General features: G+C 39.5%; 1 protein-coding gene across 2 annotated transcripts in view; it reads left to right on the top strand.

Moving 5' to 3' along the window:
• Window positions 1–25,453, top strand: part of htr4 (5-hydroxytryptamine receptor 4) — a 205,705-nt gene that overhangs the window by 32,138 nt on the left and 148,114 nt on the right. For both annotated transcript variants that reach the window (XM_072590949.1, XM_072590948.1), the window contains exon 2: window positions 21,926–22,072. In XM_072590949.1, the coding sequence (XP_072447050.1) occupies window positions 21,926–22,072 (147 nt within the window). The remainder of the gene's footprint in view (window positions 1–21,925; window positions 22,073–25,453) is intronic.

Genomic DNA, 25,453 nt, shown 5'->3' on the forward strand with positions numbered 1-25,453 from the left:
AAAATTGGACCAAAGGGTCTGTTTCCATGCTATACACCTCTATGACTTTGTGAATCTATGAAATGGTTTTCATTATTGGGGGCTGGATTTTAAAAATAGGGTAGTCTTGTTACAACTTTACAGGGTTTTGGTGAGGCTGCACCTGGAGTACTGGGTACAGTTTTGGTCCCTATATTTTAGAAAGGATATCTTGACATTGGTGGCAGTTTAAAAAGATTCAGTAGTTTGATTGCTGGAATGAAAGGGTTGACTTATCAAGAACAGCTAAATAGGCAAAGCCTTTATTAATTAAAATTTGAGAAATGTTGGTTGATCTGATTGAAACATATAAGATTCACAGGCAGAGATTGAGAAATGTTTCCACTTCAAGAAATCTTGAACAAGGAGACGTATTTAAAGAATAAAGCAATATTCATTTAGAACTGAGATGCGAAGAAATTTCCTCTCCCAGAAAGGAATGATTGTCTAGAATTCTTTACCTAAAGAGCTGTGAATGTCAAAAACAAACAGAGAAATTGCTGGAAAAACTCAGCAGGTCTGGCAGCATATGCGGAGAGAAATCAGAGTTAATGTTTCTGAAGAAGGGCCACTGGACCTGAAACAGATGTTGCAAGACCAACTGAGCTTTTCCTGCAATTTCTGATGTTTTTGATTTCCATCATCCCCTGTTCTTTTGGTTTTTGTTTAGCTGTGGATGTCGGATCACTGAAAGTATTTAAAGAGGAGGGAGATAGATATTGAAGCATTGAAGGTTATGAGGAGGTGGCACAAAAGAGGAATTGGGACCTGATGCAGATCAACCATGTTCTGAGAGAATGGCAGTTCAGACTTGAGGGCCCAAATGATTACTGTTTCTCCTATTTCTTATGTTCTTATATGACACAAATTTAAGGGCAGCACAATGGCTCAGGGGTCAGCGGCAGGGAGCCAGATTTGATTACAGCCTTGGGTGTCTATCTGTGTGGAATCTGCACTTTCTTCCCGCATTGGTGTGGGTTTCCAATGGGTCGTCCAGTTTCCTCTCACAATCCAAAGATGTGCAGGATAGGTAGATGAACTATGCTAAATTGTCTGTAGTGTCCGGGAATGTGCAACTTAAGTGGATTAGTTATGCTAAATGCAGGGTTATGAGGATAGGGTTGGGGAGGTGGGATGCTCTTCAAAGGATCGATGCAGACTCAGTGGACCAAATGGCCTCTTTCTGCACTGTAAGGATTTTATGATCCTAATCAGAGGGAAGGAAGTAGATGGTGAAATCTTTACACCATACCCTCCTGTCTGATCAAATAGATCCCCTTCTTTGTTCTTTATCTCTAAAATTTCAAAGAACAAAAAGTAACATCATTGCATTTATTGAATTCTCAGAAGTGGGCAATTCATGAAAAAAATCTTGACAGCATAATTGCCAAGATTTGCATAATTCTCCCTGTAGTGATGGTAATGAGATCAGCCAGATGGACTGCATATAATATGAGTTCCCTGATTGGGGCTGTTAATCTGGTCCAATCATGAAGCCCTGGCTGTCAGATAAAAAGGGTGAGTGTCAGAGGTATTGACACTTGGTGACAATCATTGACTCTAAATGAGGCAGTACTAAAGTCAAAGACTGTTCACATGTAAATGAATGGTGACTTGGTTACAGGATACCTGCATCTGTGGAATTATTTCACCATCCCCTGGCTGGACAGTATCAAGCTAAAGGGAATAATCTCAGATTCAGGAGTCACACATTTAGAAGTGAGCTAGAAATTTTGTCACTGAGAGCTGTGAATCTTCAGAAATCACTACCATAGGCAACCAAGTATGTTCAGTCACTGAGTATACTCAAGGCTTTTGGACACAAAGGAAATTGGGGAATAATGAGGGAAAGTCGAGTTGATATATAAGTTCTGCTATACAATTTACACTTGTCAAATAGAAGAATCAGGAGTGCCTATTATGCAAGTGCCTATTATCTGCATCAAAAACACATGTACAACTAGGGACACTAAACAAAATACTGTAACTCACAAAAAATCGTGTTAGGAGAACAGAGGTAAAAACTAAATTTTACAAGTTCTGCTGTATTATTCTCAGTGTTTAAAACTAAGAATCAGTGTAATAAATGCTTCAAAGGGATTAATGGGATTAATGATCAAACCTTAGGCTGGAGTATGCAGTTCTTTTGGCTGTAATTATCAGACCCCCTATGGGGTTCCTCACTTCATTATGATCGCAGATGAGATACCACAAACTGCTAAAGCTTCTTCATTCACTCATCCACTTGGATGCTTGCAACAAAGCTAATTTAAAAGAGAATGCTTTTTTTTGTGGATATCTTTCTCCCAAACCTATATAAACTTGTGTTTTAAAAGCAGCCAATTTAACCAGGCTTCTGTGAATTAACAAAACTAATGAATTTACTACAAAACAAGAGAAAAATTGGTAGTGAACACACATTGACTCAGATTAGAAATAAGTCAGTCCAAAAAGATGAAAGTATATGAATAAAGAACCGATTTCTAAGTTGTTTGTGAAGAGTGGATTGTTGAATGTTGTGGCCATTGCAGGAGACGTTACCCATAGATTGATGATCGTGGTGGAACAGAGATTTTTTTTGAGAGTTTTTTTCAATGTAAATTGAATGAAGTTCCTTTGCTCTTTTTTTTCAAACTGGCTTGCAGCACTCAGAGTGAGCAAGAGTATTTTTTTAAATGCAAAACATGAATAACTAGGGGATAGTTCCTGACTGTGACCTTCACGCACACTACAACTGGAAGCCAGGATGGCATATGTGCAAAGCATTCAGTCCCACAAGTCCACTTCAGTAAAGTTAAAACCCACTTTTTAACTCCATCCTTTTGTGTGTTTGGAAGGTAAAACAGACATATTTTCAAGAGATAGCTTTTTGCCAAGGGAGGGAAAGTTTGTCAGCAATCCCCCACCCCCGCCTCGCTCCTTGTTTTATCTTGTTAAGTCTTTCCCTGTTTGATATTTTCATGACAATTTACATGTGTGTCTTTCTATGACATTCACATTGAACATTTCTAGACACTTACTGCAGTTTTGTTTTGGTAGCAATCCTTTTTAAAAACAATACATTTTGGAACTAAAAATAAGAAATGTACATAAATAATGTGGAGTTCTAATCCATCATCATTACAATACCTGATGTATTCAGGTCCAACTATGTCCTTAAATATCATCCACAAATATGGACTACCAGCAGTGGTTGCTGACTGTTGATCAGGATTGGTTGTTATGTTTACCTTTCCCTCATCAACAAATTCTTGGACCAATTCTAGGAGCTTTGCTGACATCATGTTATGTTCAGTTCACTCAGGACCATGGAAATGTTTTGTTTGGCATGATTCTTTGCCAGTCCAGATTGTGTATTTACCCCCTGATTCACTGGGAGCAGATCTGACCCTAAATATAGAATGCCTTGTTCAATGTTATCTAGATCATATAGTTTGGAGAAAATCTTCAATAGACTAGTATTTTACCTATTATCCTAAATCCAAACCTTCAACTGTAGTGACATAATGCAAAAATAGAAAAAAAATCAAACTTCAAGTGTGATTAGCAACAAATCAGATAATATTGATAAAATATTGATTCATGCAGGTGGGGAATAAATCATAGCTTGAAATGTTGAATTCTATAAGTATTAGCATTTTTTTGCTGTACAGTTATGTCCCTGCAGTTGCTATAATGGTGACCAGTCTCCTCACTGTTCTTCAGACACACTGCAATAATGGTCAGTCATAATTACAACCACATTAAAGATGCTACATTAATTTCTCAACTGCAATGTAAAGATGACAGAAAACATTTGTAGTACTTAAAGACTATTTAGTAGCTTTACTTTTCCAATTAAATTGAAATGTTTTTTTTCATCCCAGTAGTTATTATAAATTATTCAGATGATAGGTTTCTTTGTTGGAGCAAATGTAAACCCAAAAGAAAATATCTAGGTGAAAGTAATTAAAAATATCCATAACAGTTTTCAGAAGGATGATTATACTCGATTAACCTAGTAAAATTGATTAAGATAATATCAGGCATGATGGATGGAGGTTATGAAGTGGACAGAGTGCATTGGAATTTCAAGAAATTAGTCATTCTGATAAAGTATAGAAGATGAAATGGTATAGATTTAGTAGAAGAGTAAAGGTGGTTAGTTTTGCAGGTTAAACTGGTGAGGCAAGAACCACAGTCTACTAATAACCTCAGGCATTTGGAAGTAGTTTCAGGACACACCAATCTGCATTAAACATTGGAGAAGGCAAAGTGGTAGCCTTCTATGAACTACTCACAGACTGTATGGTGATTGTACCCACATTATTGACATCATTCTTTACCACATTCAAGTCATCTGAGGTAATTGACGCCAACATTAAATTGTATCTCAAATAGATAAGGTCCTGAAGAAAACTAAGGTAAGATTCGTTAATGGGAAGTACAAATTGTTATAGTTAAGAGGTAAAACTGCATCTAGTACAAATGGTTCTAAATGGGTTTTCAGATCAAGTGATGAAGAGCTTATGTTTGAAACATCGACTCTCCTACTCCTCGGATGCTGCTAGATCAGCTGTGCTTTTCCACCGCCACACTTTTTGTGTCAGATCAACCATCCATTATATATAATACTTGATATTCAATTCCATTGCAATCAAAGGAAGTAAATTTCAAAGAGCATACAATGGATAGGCAATGCAATATTAACCAATTTGCACATCCACCTAGAACAAATTTCTATACCAAGATATCACTTTAAACCTTTGTAAATCTTGATAAAACTCATTGTAGTGTGCAGTTTTGGGCTCCACACTAAAGAGAAAGGATCATGAGGCAACGGATAAAGCCAGAATGACTTATTGGAATAATTCCTGTCAGCTCCATTATTAGAACTATATCATGTTATATCCTAAACAAAATTGAGCAAATTCTCATAATCTGAAAGAAAAACAGAAAATACTGGAATTATTCAACACGTTTGGTAACATCCGTGGAGAGAGAAACATGTTTCAGTTAATGACTTCCATCAAAACTGAACAAAAGTCTGTGTCTCTCTGCACAGATATTGTCAGACCTGCTGAATATTTCCAGCTCTCTTTTTATTTGATATATCATGAGTATTCCATACACATCATCTTAAGTAAATGGGAGGGAAATTCTCTTGTCACTGTTGTCCTGTTTGCACTTAAAATAGAACTGTAGTGACATCAGAATTTTGCTTTGTTTGATGAATGTAGAATTCTGTGGCTGGTAAGATGTGATTTAATGTTGTTTTATCATAGATCCTGCCTATGGTGAGACCTCACAGTACCTGCGAGAAGATTATTAAAACTCTGAAATCTCTCTAACCAAAATACGACTGAAATTATGTTAATTAGCAATTTAAAAACTGAAATGAATGCAGTTTTATTAAGCAAGGATGATAAGGGTTACTGAAGGAGACAGATTAATTTAAGACACAAAATGTTCATTATGTAATGATTTGCAGAGCAAGCTTGAGGAACTGAATGTTATTTCTCTTCCTGTGATCCTTCCTAGAGCATTATACGGCTGCAAGTTGGAATTAGGTGACAACGTTAAGACTTCATTTACTTGTCAATTCCATCTGACTACTGTTAATACCTACACCCATCCATAACATACCATGATTGGTGCCAATGTGGAAGCAATCAGTTCCAGTGAAAATTAAAGACGTCTTCAGTTTCAGTCAGAAAAAGATGAGTCGAGTTTTGGATGGCAGTTTTCTGACAATTCCTTGTAAGTTTTAGGTATTAGCAATTTCTAAATTGAATGCACTTGCCGATGTATTTCAAAGTATGTTGCCAATTGCTCCAAAATGATGCCACTCCCAGTACTGTTCTTACCATAAGACAGTAACAAATAGGAACAGGAGTAGGCCATTTGGCCCTTCAAGCTGCTCCGCCATTCAATAGAGTCATGGCTGATCCAACATTCCACACATTCACTTTACTGCCCTTTCCCGTAAATCTGAATTTAGCCCAGCTTTTGGGTTATTGCTGACTTTGACCTCTGTATGTACTTTTGCTTTCAGCTTAATACTGTCCTTAGCTTCCTTGGGTAATCATGATTGGTCTATCCCTCTCTTAGAATCTTTCCTCCTTACTGGGTATAATTTTGCTGAGAGACATGAATTACCCTTTTAAATGTCTGCTACTGTTTGCCTGTTGTCATTCCTGAAAATTGATCCACCCAGTTCACTTTAGCTAATTGTATCCTCATTTCATTGTAATTCCCTTTATTTAAATTAATCACGGTTGTTTCTGCTCCAGGTTTCTCATTCTCAAACTGAATATCATATTACGATCACTACTCCCTTGGGTATCTTTTACTCAGAAATCATGAAATAAACTTGCCTCCTTACCCATTGCCAAAGCAAGATAGCTTGCTCTTTGGTTGGCTCCATGATGTATTTGTTTTGGAAACTATCCATAATATATTGATCATCATAGTTACCCTTTCCAATTTGCTTAAACCAATCAATATGAGAATTAAAGTCATTCATTATTATTGCTCTATTCTTTTTACATGCACCTATTATTTGTTAATTTATGGCCCTTCCCACAGAATGGCTACTGTTTGGAGGTCCTATCCCTACCTATGCCTTCTTTTCCTTGTTTTTTTTTGCCTCTGCCTAAATGGACTCTACATCATCGAAGCCTAGATCATCTCTCACAACTGTCTTCATTACATCCCTTATTAACAGTGCTACCCAACATTTTTCTATCCCTCCTGCTCCTCAGAGAGGTCAAGTATCCCTGAATGTTAAGGCCCCAGTTTTGATTTCCTTGTAATCATAGTCCTGTAATGGCTAAAATGTCATATTCATTTACCTCGATTTTTGCTATCAGTTCATCTACCTTATTCTGGATGCTTTCAGTTTGTTCTATTTTCAAGTTTTTCTATAATTTTATGGTTACTTGGTAAAAAAATGACCCAACACTATCCCACTGTCAGATACTGCAGACCCTTCACATTTAGCCTTCTACTCAAATTTCTACAACTGGATCATCAAGCTGATGATTATGGAGTGTTTATCAAGCTTCCAATTTTCTAGTTGTATTCTAATGAGTTTGCAAGTACAAAATCAACTGGTCCCCTAATTCTTTTAGGTAGCCAGTGTATACGTACAGGCCACTGCCTGCCTGAAAAATGCTTCAATGAGAATCAGCTTGATCATTTAATGTTTTCCCAGTCCATCATCAAGTTATGGTAAAGCATGCCTCGTTTACCTTCTTGAGACTGATTTACATGTGTTTCTCACTTACCTGTGATTTTGTCCTGAGCGTTCTAGTGACTGTTTTACTTGTGCCCCATGTTCAGTTTCTTATTGTAGCTGTTTCCCAAAGTTTCAAGAAGTTACTCTTTCAAGAAGCAAGAGATATATCTGGGAAAATTCACCCCCCCCCCCCCCCCCCCCCCCACAAATGATTGAGGTTGACTGAAATGGCTCTGCAATTGGAACAGCATAAGACATTTTACTCTTGATTTATATTACAGCATGATTTTGCAAATCGTTAAAGTGCAGATAGAAAACAAGTCCCCGATCTTGAATAATCCATCAATACTGGCATAGAACCCCTATTTGCATATGTATGCAGTCAGCTCTCACAACTTTTACTAATTGACCCTTCATTCAATGTGGAATCTAAATGTCCCACTTATCACTGCTATAAAACTGAACAGCACATGGTGAAAAATGTTAATGCTGAAGATAATAGGTTCAGTTATATGCCAGATGCTTTAATGTCATTTATTTTGTTTTGACAGATAAAAATTCAATACAAAAACACCAGCTGTGAAAACCATGTGCCTAACACTTCATTCTACATGTGAAGCACTTTAAGATATCTCTAAGATATGATGAAACAAGATTTAACTCAATTAAGGCTTCATTTAATGAATGGAAAAATATAAAACAAAAGATGTGCAGATTAGGTGAATTGACCACGCTAAATTGCCCATTGTGTTCAAACTTTATGAAGGTGAGGTGCAATTAGTCAGGGGAAATGTGGAGTAATAGAGTTGGGGAATGGGTCTGGGTGGATTAATCTTTGGAGTCAGTGTTGGGCCTAATGACCTGTTTCCACACTGTAGGGATTCTATAATTCTATGAACGATGTATTCAAAATCAGCAAATTTTTAATTTTCTGTCTTTGTATTACTTGTAGGACAAGTTATTCTGTATGGGCACTAAGGTCAGATATTTACATGTTGACTCCTTGTGATGGATGAAGCTGATGTAAATGAGAGGTATGGAAGTAAAATGCCATGGAGAAACTTTCCCAATTTGTGAAGTCTTTAGCAAATCATTGTGATGTTAAACACAGGGTAGTAATTGCAAATCTGTGTATGCAATTCATGAACGTCAAATCAATTAATCACCCATGGGTGATTGTTTTATGCATGTTTTCATAGAATCACAATTTATATGAATGATATAATCTAATAATTTGTAATTATTAATACTGTTACAACAGAGGCTGGATGCTTGCTCAAATCCCACAGTTTGTAAATTAAAATAAAAATATTTTTTTCAGTTACTAAAATGACCAACTGAATATTTTATCAAAATTAAATTTTCAACAGGAAGATCTATCAATGAGGTTTCTTAATGAACACAATTATGGATCTATTATCAAAACAAAATGTAATAATTTGTTAACATATACAGTCAGTAATATATATATAACTATAAATATCCTCATTACACAAAGATACACATTCTAGAGGAAAAGAGAAACAAAGAACAGATTTCTCTGCAGAGATTGGCTTTCTGAAGAAAAACATTTTGACCAGTGCTTTATTCTTGAAAGCAAAAGAATGTAGCATGTTCCACATTCTGTTTCTGTGATGCTCTGGCCTTTGCAGTCAAGTTACTGGGAACATACGGTTGGAACTGAAGTCTTATAAATGCAGATATTCAGACAAAATCATCTTGTGATGTTCTTTCAAACATTCTTTAAAGAGAACAAATATGTTTCACCGTAAACTAATGTACAGGGGCTTCTTCTCAGAAATGGGACGGATCAGGTTGGCAGCTCGTTTACAGCAAACTTAATTTGTTCTTAGCAGGCTTCCTGAGTTCACCTTTAGTAGGCTTTCCTCTATCTGAAACCAAATTTAACAAGCACATCTACAAGCCAGTTACTGTTCAAAAACAGCAAGGCTACAGCAACGCAAGCAGTTATCGCCAGCAATATAATTTCGAGGGAAACCTGTACAGCACAAATCTGCAATGTTCACAGTGAATTTTCATTGCTTTGCAAATAACAATCACTCTGGCACGTCCTCAAAACCTGAAATAAATTCCTATTTCCACAATCCTTCAAAACCTAAATCTTTCACGCAATAATAAATATAAAGTGTCTTTATTAAATTATTCTTAATTTTTACACTAAGCCAATGTTAATTCTATCTGCCTGGTAGAAGGAGGGCAGGCAGGTGATTTAGGAGAGTGAAAAAGGTAAAAACAATGACTGCATATGCTGGAAACCAGATTCTGGAATAGTGGTGCTGGAAGAGCACAGCAGTTCAGGTAGCATCCAAGTAGCTTCGAAATCGATGTTTCGGGCAAAAGCCCTGATGGGCCTTTGCCCGAAACGTCGATTTCGAAGCTACTTGGATGCTGCCTGAACTGCTATGCTCTTCCAGCACCACTATTCCAGATTTAGGAGAGTGTCCCAGTTAAGAAAAGTAGTGAGTAAAAATCAGTGTTCCTAAATTCCAGGCAATTTGAGTGGCCAATGGGGTGTATATCCATCCTATTGTCTACCCACCTCTTCTGATCATAACTTGGTCTCTTGAACAGGTGAGGAACAGACACTGGAAAACAATTTGAACTGAGTAAAGAAACTGGACAGGGAGATGGGGTAGAGGTTGAAAGAGGGCCCAATCGCTGAGTTGATTATCTTTGTTTTAATTTTTCTGATGGGTCTGCTTCATTTTTGCTGGTTGTCTATTGGTCTCACAGGAGAATTTAGGACTAGCCTGTTTTTTACTCACAATTTGTCTTAACTGGAATGCTCTCCTAGTTCACCTCCCAATCATTGAACTGTTGTAGACCTATCCTTCAGATCCACAGTTACAGATTCCTGTCACTGATTGGAGGCTGATGAGACCTAAGCATATAGCTTCCAGGAACCAAAATCCCATAGAAATATGTCCCTATATGAGAAGAAATGGCTGCATGACTCCTAACTCAATATAAAGGTAGGGCTAAGTTTAGCAACTATGTCATTAAAAAACCAGAATTGAAACTTGATGCAAGTTTCTAAATTGCACATTCTAAAGCCTTCCAGTGGATAATTGAGTGAGTGGATAAATTGGGGGCTGGCTGAGGGGGTCAGTGAGTGATTGGTTGCCTGAGTTGAGGTGGGGTTGGATAACTAAGTATGTGGATGAGTGCATGGGTGGTTGAGTGAGAAAGTAGTTAGATGTGTTGTTAGGCAAGATGTGGAGTGAGTCTGTGAGTAGGTGGGTGAGTGAGTAAATGAGTGAATAATTGAGGAGTTGGCTGAGGAAAGTTTGAGTTGGTGAATGGGTGAGTGAGTTGATGACAGAATAAGAGAGAGAGAGAGATTGAATGGAATAGGTGAGTGAGTGGGCGTGTGAATAAAGGAGAGAGTGAATGTTGATCTGGGTGATGGCCTGAGTAAGGAAGTGACTGAAGGAGTAAATAAGTGAGTGCATGAGAGATGAAGAGAGTGAATTTGGGAGTGGGTGATAGGCTGGAATGGGTGAGTGTGTCTGAGAAGGGTTTAGCAAATGAATGAATGAGTGGTGATTAGGTGTTATGCGAGTTGGTAAGTAAGTGAGTGAGTTGGTGAGTTAGTGAAGGATTGAGTGTTTGGGATGTTGAGCGAGTGGGTGAGTACGTGAGTTAGTGCTTGGATGCGTAGGTAGCTGATGGAGTGAGCATGAGGGAATGAATGGGAGTGTGAATGAGTGAGTGATGGAGGGAGAGGGTGGTTGAGTGGGCGAGAATGTAGATGAGGGAGAGGATGAGTGAGTGAATGGATGATAGGCTGAGTGAGTGATTGAAGGTGTATTTGAGTAGATGAGTGGATGTTTGAGTGGCTGAGTGGGTTAATGAATATTGAGTGTATGGGTGAGCAAATGGCTGGGGGTAAGTGCATGTGTGGGTGATTCTGTGTGTAAATGAGTGGGTAAGTGAGTAGGTAAGTGAGTGGGTTTGTGAATGAATGGGAAAGTGAATGGGGGATGGATGAGTGAGTGAGTGGAGAATGGAGAGGTGAGCAGGTAGGGCAGTGGGTGAATGAGATGGTCAGGTCAGAAGGCTGGTGGTGGTGGACGAGATAGTGAGGTCTGGGTTTTGGGATTTTGTAAGGCAGTTGGGACCGTCAAATTGGGATTTGTGGTGGTGATTAGGAGGGATAAGTTTTGATGCTTAGTTATGACAGTTGTGGGTTCCTGATATGCATCTTCCAACCCAAGTTCCAATTTTGATAACCGTGACAACAAAAGTTTTGAGCCGTTAATTGAAAGCTCAAAGTCAAACCAGTGAATCTGTCGATTTGGACCGCACAGAATAAAATCGCATTCCATCATACTTTATGGTCAACATTTATATGTTGCAAACACATACCTGACACGGAATCCAAATTACATGTTGATGCTTTTACATTCTCAAATATTTGATTGAGCTAATCAGTCATTATAGGATTGGTTACTTTCTAAAATAGTCAATCGAAAAGCAGGCCTAACTGTGCACTAATAGTACTGATTCCAGATATTTTGATGGCTTAGCTGTAGTTTCCATGGTTACCAGTTTCACTGATTGGGTGTATCCACGGAAACAGTGGTCACTCTATCAGAAGGATATACCGGTAACAAACTTTCGTGATCTTCTTCTCTTCCGTCCGTAATAGTCATTTTTCCATGTATAACCTCAATATTAAGTGAGAGGTTAATTGAGAAAGAGGTGTCTAAGACCACACGGGGAACCTGAAAGTAAGTTCAGTGCATCTGTCAGCAACATTTTCTTACAGCAGGCTCATTATCATTTTTATCCAGATTTGGTGTCAGTATCGTGGGAGTGAGGATGAGTAGGACATAATCTCAACTACACAATTAAAGAGCCAATAAAACAGATGGAGTTTGGGCTTGATGCAATAAAAGACAAGCAGTGGCAATGGATTCGGGGCATTAATTCTCTGAAATGTACCTCACTGAGGCTTCTTTTGATGCTTTACTATGGTCAATGAAAAGCTGGGAAAACAAAAAGATACAATTGCATTTCTATAGCCTCTGTCTCAGGACATCTCCAACAGATTGCACTGTATTGAAGCACTATGGCACTGTAGTTGTTGTTTTAATCTAGCGTGAAGGCAATCTTCTCCAGGACTTGAAGGACAAAGCCTAATGTTTCAGGAAAGCATGGGAGGAGGTGATGCAGCAGGTCAACAGCAGGAGCAAAACAGCATTACAGTATAACAAGAGGCGAGAAAATCTAGGGTTGTTTTCTCTGGAGTGGGTGGAGGCTAAGGAGAGCCTTGATAGAAGGCTTTAAAATTATGAGATGCAATAGATAGGGCTGACAGTCAGAATCCTTTTTTTCCAGAGTTGAAATGTCTACTATAAGGTGGCATGCATTTAAGGTGAGAGGGGGAAAGTTCAAAAGATATGTGAGGGGCAAGCTTTTTTACACAGAGAGTGATAGGTGTCTGGAATGTGCTGCCAGGGTGGTGATGGAGGCAAATGTAATAGGGGTGTTTAAGAGCCTTTAGATAAGCACGTGAATATGTGAGAAATGGAGGCATATACAACAAGGGCAGGCAGAAGGGATTAGTTTAATTTAGCTGTTCTATGTTCTGTATGCTGAGATTCAGTGTAGGCACTGCCTTATAAACTAACAAGGTCAAGAAAATTCATTCTATTCAATCACTGTGCCATGTCAAACCAACTTGGATTCGCTCCTCAAGGCATTTACTTTCCAAGCACACTCACCCTTCTCTTTCTCTGTACTTCCTCATGTCCCTGTCCATCCATCGACTGCTACTGCTCACTTGGATCCTTAAGCAATTTTAATTCCTTTCATTAGAGTCAACCTCCCCAGGTATGCTGCATGCACTGGATGAACACATGTTCTTACTGGTCTGATCTTTCCTTTATTGAACACAGAGAGAATAAAACATGAGACCTCACAAGTAAAAACTCAAAAGGAGGGAAAGCTGGAGACAAGTGGTCATTTTTTCATCTCCTACAATCAGTGATTGGGGGATGGAAATCTCCCAGCCTTCTAGCGATGCAATTAAATATCAGCAATCCATTTGTCCTATAACATTTAATCATCTGGACTTGATTCAGAGGCAAGTGAAATAGGATATTCTTCATAATGATGAGTTGCAAAGCACTTACCAGCTGATTTCTAATTATAATTTCTCTGTGCCACGACCTGCTTGCATGCAAAGATCTCATGGACACAGAATTCTTAGAGGAGAGGGTGGCGTAATGTAATGTCACTGGCTGTTATCCAATAGCCCGAGTTAATGCTGTAGAAACATGGCAATTGGTGGAGTTTAAATTCGATTAATAAAATTTGAAATTAAAAGCTTGCATCAGTTATGATGACTACTGAAATGAAATAATCATTGAATGCTGAAAAAACTCCAGCTTATGACAATTTTAAGGAAAGAAATTTCCCCTCGCTGTCTGGTCTGGCCCACATGTGATTCCAGATCTGAAGTAATAGGGTTGGTTGTTAACTACTCTTCGAAAGTGATTTTTGAGAAGATTTGTAGCTCAGGCTGATGATAAGTATGCAAGTTAGCTCGTGAGTTTGAAGGCTTGTTTTCAGACATTTCACCACCATACTAGGTAACATCATCTAGTGAAGTGCTGATGGTATGTTCCACCTCTCTATTTGTAGGTCTTGGTTTCTTCAGGCGGGTAATGAAACAAGCAGACATAACGTAATCAAAAGCTATAACCACATTACCTTACATCAAAGACATGTCAGAAATGACTTCTATACTACTCAGACCCCTTGGCATCATGGTAGCCCACAAATCTACCAACACACTTAAACAATGACTAATGAACCTAAAAGATCCAATAGATACCACCAGCAAAACTAACATCATTTACAAGATGCCATGCAAGAACTGTAAAAAATAATTGGACAAATCAGCAGGAAACTTGCCACCAGGATACATGAAAACACCAACTGGCCACCAAAAGACACAATCCACTATTACTAGTTTCCATATATACAGACAAAGAAGGACACACCACCTTGACTGGGACAACACACATATCCTAGGACAGGCAAACCAAAAACACGCACGAGAATTCTTAAAGTCAAGGCACACTAACCAGAACTCCATTGATAAATCCATTGATCTAGACCCTACCTACCTTCCCTTAAAAGAAACAGAAATGACATCATCCACCTTAAGAAACCAAGACCTATAAATAAAGAGGCGGGACTTACCACCAGCACTTCACCAGAGACTCTCACTGATAATGTTAATTAGTATGCTGGGGTGTCATGGTGGCTCAGTGGTTAGCACTGCTGCCTCACAGTGCTAGGGACCCAGGTTCAATTCCAGCCTCAGGCAACTGTCTGTGTAGAGTTTGCACATTCTCCCTGTGTCTTCTTGGGTTTCCTCTGGGTGCTGTGGTTTCCTCCTATAGCAGAAAGATGTACAGGTCAGGTGAATTGGCCATACTAAATTGCCTGTAATATTAGGCGCATTAGTCAGTGGGAAATGGGACTGGGTGGGTTACTCTTCGCAGGGTTGCTGTGGATTTATTGGGCCAAAGGGCCTATTTCCACACAGCAGGTAATCTAATTTAATCTAAGAGCATCTGAAAACAAACCTTCAAACTCAGTGAGTTTACATAATTACCCTTCAAAAGGCTGAACAAGGCATTTACTTTGAGCGCAGTTAGGAATGAGCAACTATCACTGGCCTTGCCATGGGCCCCCACATCGCATGAAAATATAAATTTAGGTTAGGAAAGAAACTAATTTCTTCAGAAATTATCTCTTTACCACACACATACTTACCATTCATCAGCTCAGATACTTGTAATTTAGTGGAGCCAGTTCGATAGATATTTGAGTTTTCACCTGGTGACTCACACTTCAGAATTATAGAAGAACAGATGGTGATGTAAAGTCCATACTGGGGGCTGTAAATCTCTCCAAGCTGCGCTCAGCTGGACACAGATGCTGTGCCTTTGAGGTGCTACTGGGTATTGGGGGGTATGGGGGAAGCAGGAAAGGAGGCAGTGGCAATGAAAGCGACATTAATTGCAGAAAAGCAGAAAATGTACCATGTACCTTATAATCACTTTGACCATGATTGCAGAATATAGGAGCAATAGCAAGTATGAGTGGGCTGATGCCCACTGTTTACTGGATTAGTGGTGCTGGAAGAGCACAGCAGTTCAGGCAGCATCCAACGATTTCGCTGCTCGTTGGATGCTGCCTGAACTGCTGTGCTCTTCCAGCACCACTAATCCAGTATTTGGTTTTCAGCATCTGCAGTCATTGTTTTTACCTTGATGCCCACTGTTTGTTAAGTTTATTTCGCTGTGTGTTCAGTTCAAGTCACTGGGCATTGTCTTGATGTGTTCTTCTATGGATAGAGTGGCCGACTTCTTTGCAAATCAAATGTAGCAATCAAGTGAGTCCATGTATGCCTCATGGCCACACACACTCAAAGTGGCAACGTTAAGTACAAAACAGATACCTTAAATAATGCCAGACTGACTTCTTTGATTCATTCATGGAACAAGGGCATCGACGACTGGGCAACATTTATTGTCCAGGGGGCAGTTAAGAGTCAGCCACATTGCTATGGGCCTGGAATCACATGTAGGCCAGACCAGGTAAGGATGGCAGTTTCCTTCCCGAAAGAACATTTTTGACAATCACCAATGGATTCATGGTCATCATTCAATATTAATTCCAGACTATTAAAAAAAGTTGAATTCAAATTCCACCATCTGCCATGACAGGATTTGAACCCAGGTCCCCAGAACATTATCCGGGTCTCTGGATTAACAGTCCAGTAACCTAACTAGACCATCACCTCCCCAATGATCTATGCCAAAGTTCCAAATACTTCGTACAAAAATACATATTATGAAAAAGAGTAGGTTATTTCACCCTGTCAGGCCTACCTCACCATTCTAAAAGATCATACAAAAACCTCATTGACAGGGAATTCTCAGAGGAGAGGGTGGCATAATGTCATGTCATTGACCTAGTTATCCAGTATTCACAATCCTGCCTATCCCTGATAATCTTTCTCCAGTAGAATGGTGGCATTGAGTATAGTTGGTCTGTGGGAGGAATGACAGTGAAAGGGGACACAGAACTGAGAGTGTATTTAAAATGCTTTTACATCTTACCAATTACTATCCTTCGAAAAACATTGAAGCAGTAGCCAATTTCTTGCTTCATTTCTCAGTGGTCAAGTTTGTCCCCACACACTTGCTGACAGATCAAACCTTCAACATCATCAAACAAGAGATTTGCAGAATTCAAAGCAAGGATCTTAATGGCTTACATCACCTTCTACTGAAGCTACAAGGTTTGTACAATGTACAAGCAGAAGTAATCGGGTTGGGAGAAAATGTGTTGGGAAGTTTCCATTCATGCATAGAGTGACAAGAAAAGTTCTTATTTTGTACTAGCTTTCTCAGCCATTCTTGTTTGCTGACAGAAAGTCACCTTTAAACTTGTTTGATAATGAATGGGAAGACACAAATTGATAGAGACCCAGGTCCGACTTGTTTTGCAGCACTGCTTTGTATCAGCAACATTGTGAACATGGATGTCAGGGGCCTGCAAGAAGATTTGTCCTTCCACATAGTGCTCATATCAACCCATGTGTGTAAATGACATGAACCATGCACCAGTTGTGGTCTCACTGCGTCCAGGATGACATTGGCTGGAATCTTATGATGTGGGAGTTTCATTTCCCCAGCCTAACCTTGCAGAATCTCTGCATGTATTTCAATGTGTTCTTCCAGGAGGTGACCTCCAATGGTTGATTGGAGAGTGGGTTCCTGAGCCCACTGGACCATTCTGTGAGTCTGCAGATCAGGATGGGTGCCAACCTGACATAGGGAGATGGGCAATGCTCAGACAGAAAGGTGAGAGTGAGGCTATCATTCTCATGGATCCACCTTCAGAATACAATTCTAAACATCAGAAGGCCCAAGGCTGCTGGAGGAATTGGAATGGCAAGGCACCCCTTTATGTAGATTCACTCTGGAGACCTGAGTTCAAACCTTTCAATGGCAAATATGGAATTTGAATCCAACAGAAAAAAAACTGAAATTAAGGGCCTGATATTGGCCATTGTTAGGAAAATCCCATCTAGTTTACTAATGCCCTTTAGGGATGGAAACTGCCATTCATAACTGCTGTGGACTACATGTGACTCCAAACCCAACCACAGGAATGTGGCTGACTCTTAACCACCCTCTGGGCAGTAAATGCTGGCCTAGCCAGCAACACACACATCATATGAATGAATAAGAATGAGTCAAAGACATATTCCTTGCTGAAAAAAGGTAATGCATGAAGGTCCAAAGATATCAAGGAACTTGGATAAAGATATCCCAGCAGCTGTCATGGAATCTGGTTGAGTTTCCAGAAATATATTTTCTGTGGTTGCACATTGATGAAGTGGAGGCTTTTGCAGTGCACAAATATTGCTGGGTAATTTGGGCAGGATTGCTGGAATGCTATGTTTACAGTTAATGACACCTGTATATGGTTGAATCCAGTCAGAAACCTTGAAACTCTGAAATCTTAATGACCCTTCATTCTAACAAGTATCATTGTATAAAATGTCCACACAATTTCTGGCCACACAATTACAAACAACTTTCAATCGCCAGTCCTGTGTATTTCTAGCCACTGACTGAAATGTCCTGGAATAATCTCCATAAGGGTCCTGGAAAAACAGAGAACACAAATGTTGGAGGGCAGTGGCTACTTTCATACCATGTTCAGGAATGAGGAGGTCTTCTTTGAGGATGCTATAGATGCCTGCCCATCACCTAACATATTAATCTGAGTTAGATTAAAATAGCTGACATGCCCAAATTGGATGCTGAGATCACAAACTGCTGGCTTCTCAATGCACCCACATTTTTGTTGATCTTAAAACCATCCCTCCAAACATACACAAATCATTTTGCTTCTCGAGTTTAAAATGCCCCTTAATAGTTTAGTCCCATTCAAAGAACACATGTAAGATGATGGAATAGTATTAGATAGCATACGTAGGCTATACATCTCAACAATTGAACATTTAGTAGAGAATACAGTAAGGCAACATGAGAGGGAAAACTCTTTGAGAGTTTTATATTTTATTAGATTTTAGTAAACTGTTTAAAAAGTAATGAGAAGAGTTGTGCTGTGGGCAGAAAGAGAAACAGCAGTGAAATTGAGATCATCCAATACATTGTGTACAGTCATACTTTATTACAGATAAAATAACAAAATTGTGTCTGTTTTGAAAAGGTGAGGGTTCAGACATATTTATTGATTTTAAGAGGAATGGAGATAAAATTGAAAATGTGTATCCATTAGTTGCTAAGAACAATTTGGAATCAGAGGTGATTACTTTTGAAGTACCGAACAAAGTACATGTTAACACTTGGTTAAAAAAAAAGACCTAGAAATTCTGCCACAGGCATAATGCAAGAGCTAAAAGATCCAATATAATGAGTGACAGCACATGTTGATTTCACACCCAGTATGTGCTGCCGCCATATTGAATCCAGTTTCAACATTGGGGTGTCCATGATCTATGGTGCATTGGAAATATATTATGGAGGTAGTAAAAACTGACAATCTGTAATGAGTACTGTATCTATGGTAGGGGAGGACAAGAGAGGTATAGCAATGAGGGAGGGATCTGTGATATACTTGAATTAATTAGCATTGTGAGGGAGCAAATATTAGTCATTCTAGCAAATTGAAAGTGGATAAATCCCCAGATGACAAATACCCCAAGATCATGTGGAAGCCAAGGGAGGAGATTGAAAGAACTCCAACATTAATTTTTAATCCTCTCTGACAACAGGAGAGGTGCTGAAGGACACTTAATGTGATACCATTATTCAAATCAGGAAACTACAGACCAGTGAGCCTAGCATCTATGGTAAGGAAACTATTGGGAAAAAAAATTCTAGGGACAGAATTGTCCATTTGGAGAGGTTAAGATTAATCAAGGACAGTCAACATGGCTTTGTAAGGGGATCATGTCTGACAAATTAAATTGAATTTTCTGATGAGGGGACTGGGTATGTAGATGACGGTAATGCAGTTAGTGTTGACTACATGAGCTTCAGTCAGTCTTGTGATGGGTCTGCATTGGCAGAATGGCTAAGATGCTAAGAATCACTGGGATCCAGGGAAAAATGGCAAATTGGGTGCAAAATAGAAGTTGATAGTCAAAAGTTGTTTTCGTGACTGGAAGCCTGAGTCCCGTGACATACTACAGGGTTTCGTGCTAGCTCCCTTGTTGTTTGTTGTGTACGTTAATGATCTAGACATGAATGTAAGAGCTGTGTGTTCATGGATGACACAAATATTAATGGTGTGGTAAATAGCAAAGAGGAAAGCTTTAGACTATGGGACAATATAATTGAGCTGATTAGATGGGCTGAACAGTGGCAAATAGAATTTAATCCTGAAACGTATTAGGTTTTGGGACGACTAGCAAAACAAAGAAGTTCCAATGAGGGATGGGACCATAAGAGGTATGGGTATTCAGAGTGTCTGTGGTGTCTATATTCCCAGGTCCTTTAAGGCAGTAAGGCAAGTAGATACGATGGTCAAGAAAGCATATGCAGTACTTGTCTTTATGAATCAAAGCATTGAAGATAACAGTAAGGAGGCTATGATGGAGCTGTATATATCATTAGTTAGATGGCAGAAGGAACGCTATGTGCAATTCAATTCACCATACCATAGGAAAGATATGATTGCACTAGAGACAATGCATAAGACCAGGATACTGCCTGGATTGGAATAATTCAGCTATAAAGAGAGACTAGATCGGTTGGGATTGTTTTCTTTGGAGCTGAGAAGGCTAAGGGTTATCTGATTGAGGTGCGCAAAGTAGTGAGAGCATAGACAGGGTAGATAAGGAGAAACATTTCCCTCTGTAGAGGGTCAATGTGTCAGCACCACAGCTTTAAGATATGGAACAGGATGTTTAGAGGGGATTTGAGGAAACATTTTCACCCAGTGGAATGCAGGTACGTCAAACTCAGTGCCTAAAAGGGTGATAGAGGAGGGAACCCTCAAGACATAAAGGACCTACTTAAATGAACATTCCTGATGATGGACTTATGCCCGAAATGTCGATTCTTCTGCTCCTTGGTTGCTGCCTGATCTGCTCTGCTTTTCCAGTGCTACACTTTTCGATGCTGATCCAGCAACTGCAGTCCTCACTTTCTCCTGTTTAAATGGCTGCATCACATGCCATAGCATTTAAGACTATGGGCCACAAATTAGCCATGGAAAATGAGGGGTTACAGGGATAGGGTAGTTGGCTGGGCCTGGGTGGAATGCTTTTTGGAGGGTCAATGTGCACTTGATGGGCTGAGTGGCCTGCTTCCACACTGTAGAGATTCTTTGATTCTATATAGATTCAAGAAACAGAGATAGTTTCCCAGGTGGGAGTTATCTCCCTGTCCTGCCTCAGACTCCCTCCTCTCTCTTTGACCCAGACCACATGATAAGAAGATTTAAAACATACCTTCTCAGCACTGGATCATCTTGAAAGTAGACTTCAACCAAAGTTGTCAGCTTCTGGTGACACAATTCCCCAGTGTCAAGGTACCTGATGGGGCGAGAATCAAGTGGGCGGCACGATAGCTCAGTGGCTAGCACTGCTGCCTCATAGCACCATGGATTTGGTTTGATTCCAGCCTCGGATGACTGTCTGTGTGGAGTTTGCACATTCTCCCCGTGTCTGTGAGGGTTTCCTCCGGGTGCTCTTGTTTCCTCTCCACAATCCAAAGATGTGCGGGTTAGGTGAATTGGCCATGTATTTTGCCCATAGTGTGCAAGGATGTGTAAGTTAGGTGCATTAGTCAGAAGTAAATATATGATAGGGGAATGGGTCTGGTTGGGTTACTCTTTGGAGGGATTTGGTGAGGACTTGTTGGGCCTAAGGGCCTGTTTCCACGCTATAGGGATTCTAATTCACATCCTCGCTTGCCTCTCAGCTCTGAATGAGCTGGTTGGCAGGTGATCTAGTAAGTTCCCTCATTGGTTGAGGGTAACATATTAGTGCCTGCACTTTGACGTAACAATGATGGGCAAATTCTGCCTGTACTTCAGACAATTGGTAATAAAATACAATACAGTACAGGAACAGGCCCTTCTGCCCACCAAGCCTGTGTCAATTCTTAATCCTTATTTAACCTACTACATATTGTGCAAAGTGGTTTCTATCCCTCTGTTCATTTTCGATTCATGTGTCTCTCAAAATGCGTCTTTAATATTGCTATCATGCCTGCTTCCACCACCTCCTCTGGCAGTGCATTCCAGACACCCACCATACTCTATGTGACAAATATTCCCCATACTTCTCCCCTAAACATTCCCCCTCTCACCTTGAACCTGTGCCCTTCTGTAGTAAATAGTCAAAACATTTGACTATCCACCCTATCCATGTCTGTCATAATTTTATAGACCTCTATCAGGTCACCCCTCAGTCCTATTGATTAAATAATAAACTTGTTACCAATCCAATTCTCTTCCATCATGTTATCTATCACCTTGCATCTAGTATTTTCAAAAATGTTATGGTCTACGTTCCTTTTTATATTGCATGATACATGTTGGTCAAGATTTGTAAGTGAAATTAATTAAATCTACTTTCTCTTTTGCTTTCAGCACAAGTGATGGTGAGCCACATGAAATTCCTGGTTTCTCTGTACTACAGAAGACAGTTCTCATCACATTTCTTTCAGCTATTATGATGATGACTATTTTGGGAAACCTACTGGTTATGGTAGCTGTATGCAAGGACAGACAGCTACGGTGAGTGGCTATGTAGCAATCAAAATGTGAGTCAAAATCGAAATCTGTCACTGCAAGTCATTTTAGTATTTGTTGCACTTTTCTGAGTAAATGAATGACTGTGCTACATATGAATTAGCATAACAATATTTACTGAAGCATTTACAATATGCGTCAAGCAGTCATCAAGCTCATTCTGAAAAATATGTGTAGTTGCTATCCATCAGGAGGGCAAGGAATCTCTGTGGGCTGTGAAATATCTCCATATGGAAAAATGCATTGGCTATTTTTTTTCCCCATGGGCAATTTCAGCCATTCAAAAATAATTTCTGCAAGAGACTGGCATTGCTGGTCCTACTCCACTCATTTAAAATGGAGGAAAATGCAAGTTCCAGCAAAATGGAACCTCCAGCCAGCCACCCACGCTGAAGATTTCAGGAAACCGTAAACTTCATACAACTGATGTTTACAAGGTTTCATGAATATTCATCAATTTGACCCAAGACAATCTTCACTTCCAAATTGCACAGAATCCTCAAGAGGAATGAATAGGCCAAAATTTTAGTTTAGAGTTTCTTACGTTGTAACCACTCAGAGGTGAGACGTTTTCAGACATTTGCTCCATCTCAATAGTGCTTCAGTGGATCCCAACTAGCTCAAGTTTGGCTAATAACCTTTAAGGCATAAAAGCTGCAATTTCCCAAAAAAACTTGGAACTCCTGAAATATGCCCAGTGATATAGGACAGCAAGTAAATGTTCTCCTGGTCCTTTGACTTCCAAGTCTCTTTTCCTGACTTGCATCTGAAATACAGGGGAACACTAGTGAAATCAAGATCCAACCCACATTCTGACCCAGATCTTCAGTCACCTACAGCTTCCCTAGTTTGGGAATTTCAGGTGTATTATAGAATTATAGAATGTTAGGACAGAATGTAATGTAGGTAACAGGGCTAACACGTGGTGCCCGGAGAGCCAGCAGGCACCCTGCATCACCACTTTTAGAAAGGCCCAGCAAATTAAACACCATTCAAACACTAAACTGGGCAGCCCGGACTTTCCCAGAAATCAAACACCACTGGAATGGAAATCTCATCTGCCAAGGATGGGCCAATTGGTCACTGGAAAGTCTTCATTGCTTGGCAATGCCACCAGAGTGGCAGTCATGCATCCACCTGAGACCAGAATTACTAGCAGGATAAAACTCTTAGGTGGATATTATATGTCACCCTTCCATTGGATTAAATGCCCTCCTGGTGTAAAGTCTGCCACAGGGGATGACACTAAATTCCACCCCAAGAATTTTAACAGCACCTAAGGAGGTTTGTTGGCTCATTATATCTATTCTGTCTCTTTGTAGAGCAACCCACTCAGCCGCAATTGCCTGCTTGTCTCTGCTTCCACCACCCTGGTAGACAATGGACTCCAAGTCATTATAAGTTGCTACACAAAAAATAAGTTGCTACACTTTTTTACACCTCCCATGCACTTTTTGCACAACATCTTAAATTTATATTCCTCAGACCCTTGCACCATCAGCTACTGGGAATCGCTTTATTTTGTTTCAACCTGCCATGATTGAATGTTGAAAGTGTTATCCACAACGATAATGGATACTTTGCTGAATATCTTCCAAACTTATATAATTCTGGAATGGTTTCTGTAGGTTGGAAATAGCAAATGATACCGTACTATTTAAGAAGAAAAAGAAAGAGAAACCAGGTACTACAAACCTGTTTGCCTTACATTATTGGTAAAGAAAATGTTAGAATATAAATGATGAGGCACTTGGATAACAACAATGGGATTGAGCATAGTCAGCATGGGTTTATGAATAAGAAGTCATGTTCGATTAACCTATTGAAGTTGTTGAGGATGTTTCTAACAGAATTGATAAAGAGAAATCATTGGACATAATATACTTGGATTTTCATGAAATGTTTGAGAAGGGTCCCCACAAGAAGTTAGTTGGCAAAAATTATTGTTTAGAAGGTAATGTACAAGCATAGATTAAGGATTAGTTAAAAGGTATAAAACAGAGAAGGAATAAACAGGACATTCTAATATTGTCAGGCTATGACTGCCGGAGTACAACAAGGATCAGTACTTGGGCCCCAGCTATTCACAGCATAAATCAATGAAGTAGGTGGAGGAATCACATGTAGTATTTCCCAAGTTCACAGATGACAAGAATGTGTGCCTCAAGAGGATTTGGACAGGCTTTATTAAGTAGGCAAAGACATCACAGATGGAATGTAATGTGAAAAAAATGAAGCCATCCACTTTGGTAGGAAGATCAGATGTGCAGCCCATCTTCTCAATGGTAGGAAATTAAAGACTGTAGATGTAGAAAGGGCTCAGGATGTCCTTGTTATTAATTCACTGAAGACTAGAATGCATTCTATTAGGATGCCTATTGTGTGTTAACCTTTATCGCAAGTGGATTTGAGTAAAGGAGTAGTGAAGTTTTGCTTCAGTTGTATCGAATTTTAATTAGATCATCCTGGAGAATGGTGTGCAGTTTTGGTCCCCTTACCCTAGGGAGAGTATATTACCATTGAGGGAGTGACTTAGTCCTGTATGGTAAGACCGCCCTGTGAAGAGAGAGTAGGAAATTACGCCAGTATGCTCTAGAGTTTCGAAGAATTAGAAGTGATCTCGTTGAAATAAAAAAAACTTAAAAGGATAGATAAGATAAACACAGGTAAGATGTTTCTCCTGGTTGGATAGTCTAGAACCAGGAGGCACAATTTCAAATAACGGGGAGTCTATAAAGGACTAAGATGAGGAGAATTTGTTTTTACTCAGAGATTTGGGAATCGTTGGAATTTTCTACTTCAGCGAGCTGTGGAAGCTCAGCCACTGTGTATGTTTAAAGTGGAGATTGAGAGATTTCTAAAGACCAATGACAAAAATGGATTTGAAGATAGTGAGGATAAACAGGCTTTGAAGTGGATGATCAGCCACGATCACATCAAATGGCAGGACAGTTTCCATAGGCTGCTCATATGTTCCTAATGTCCTATGGTCTTATTCTTTACTACACTTCTACAAATCTCCCCTCAAACACCTTTGTCCCAAGGACAGCAAGCCAAGTTTACAACCAAATTTTGTAGCAATTGACCCCGCAACCTCGAAACCATTTTGGTAATCTCCTCTGTACCTCTCAAGAATCCTAACATCTTCTTAAAGGGTGATGACCAGAACTGGATGTAAGAGCATGTATTCAATACCTCCATTAATGCAACCTAAGATCTCTTATTCTTTGCTAATTACTCTCTCAATATTTCTCATCTTTAAAATCTTCTGCACATGAACCCCCAGATTCCCCTGTCTTTGTACTCTTTTTAGAACTGTGGCATTAAAACTATATTGCCTTTTTCTGTACGTTCTATCAAAATGCA

Source organism: Chiloscyllium punctatum, chromosome 20, assembly GCF_047496795.1.
Source record: "Chiloscyllium punctatum isolate Juve2018m chromosome 20, sChiPun1.3, whole genome shotgun sequence".
NCBI classification, from domain to species: Eukaryota; Metazoa; Chordata; class Chondrichthyes; order Orectolobiformes; family Hemiscylliidae; genus Chiloscyllium; species Chiloscyllium punctatum.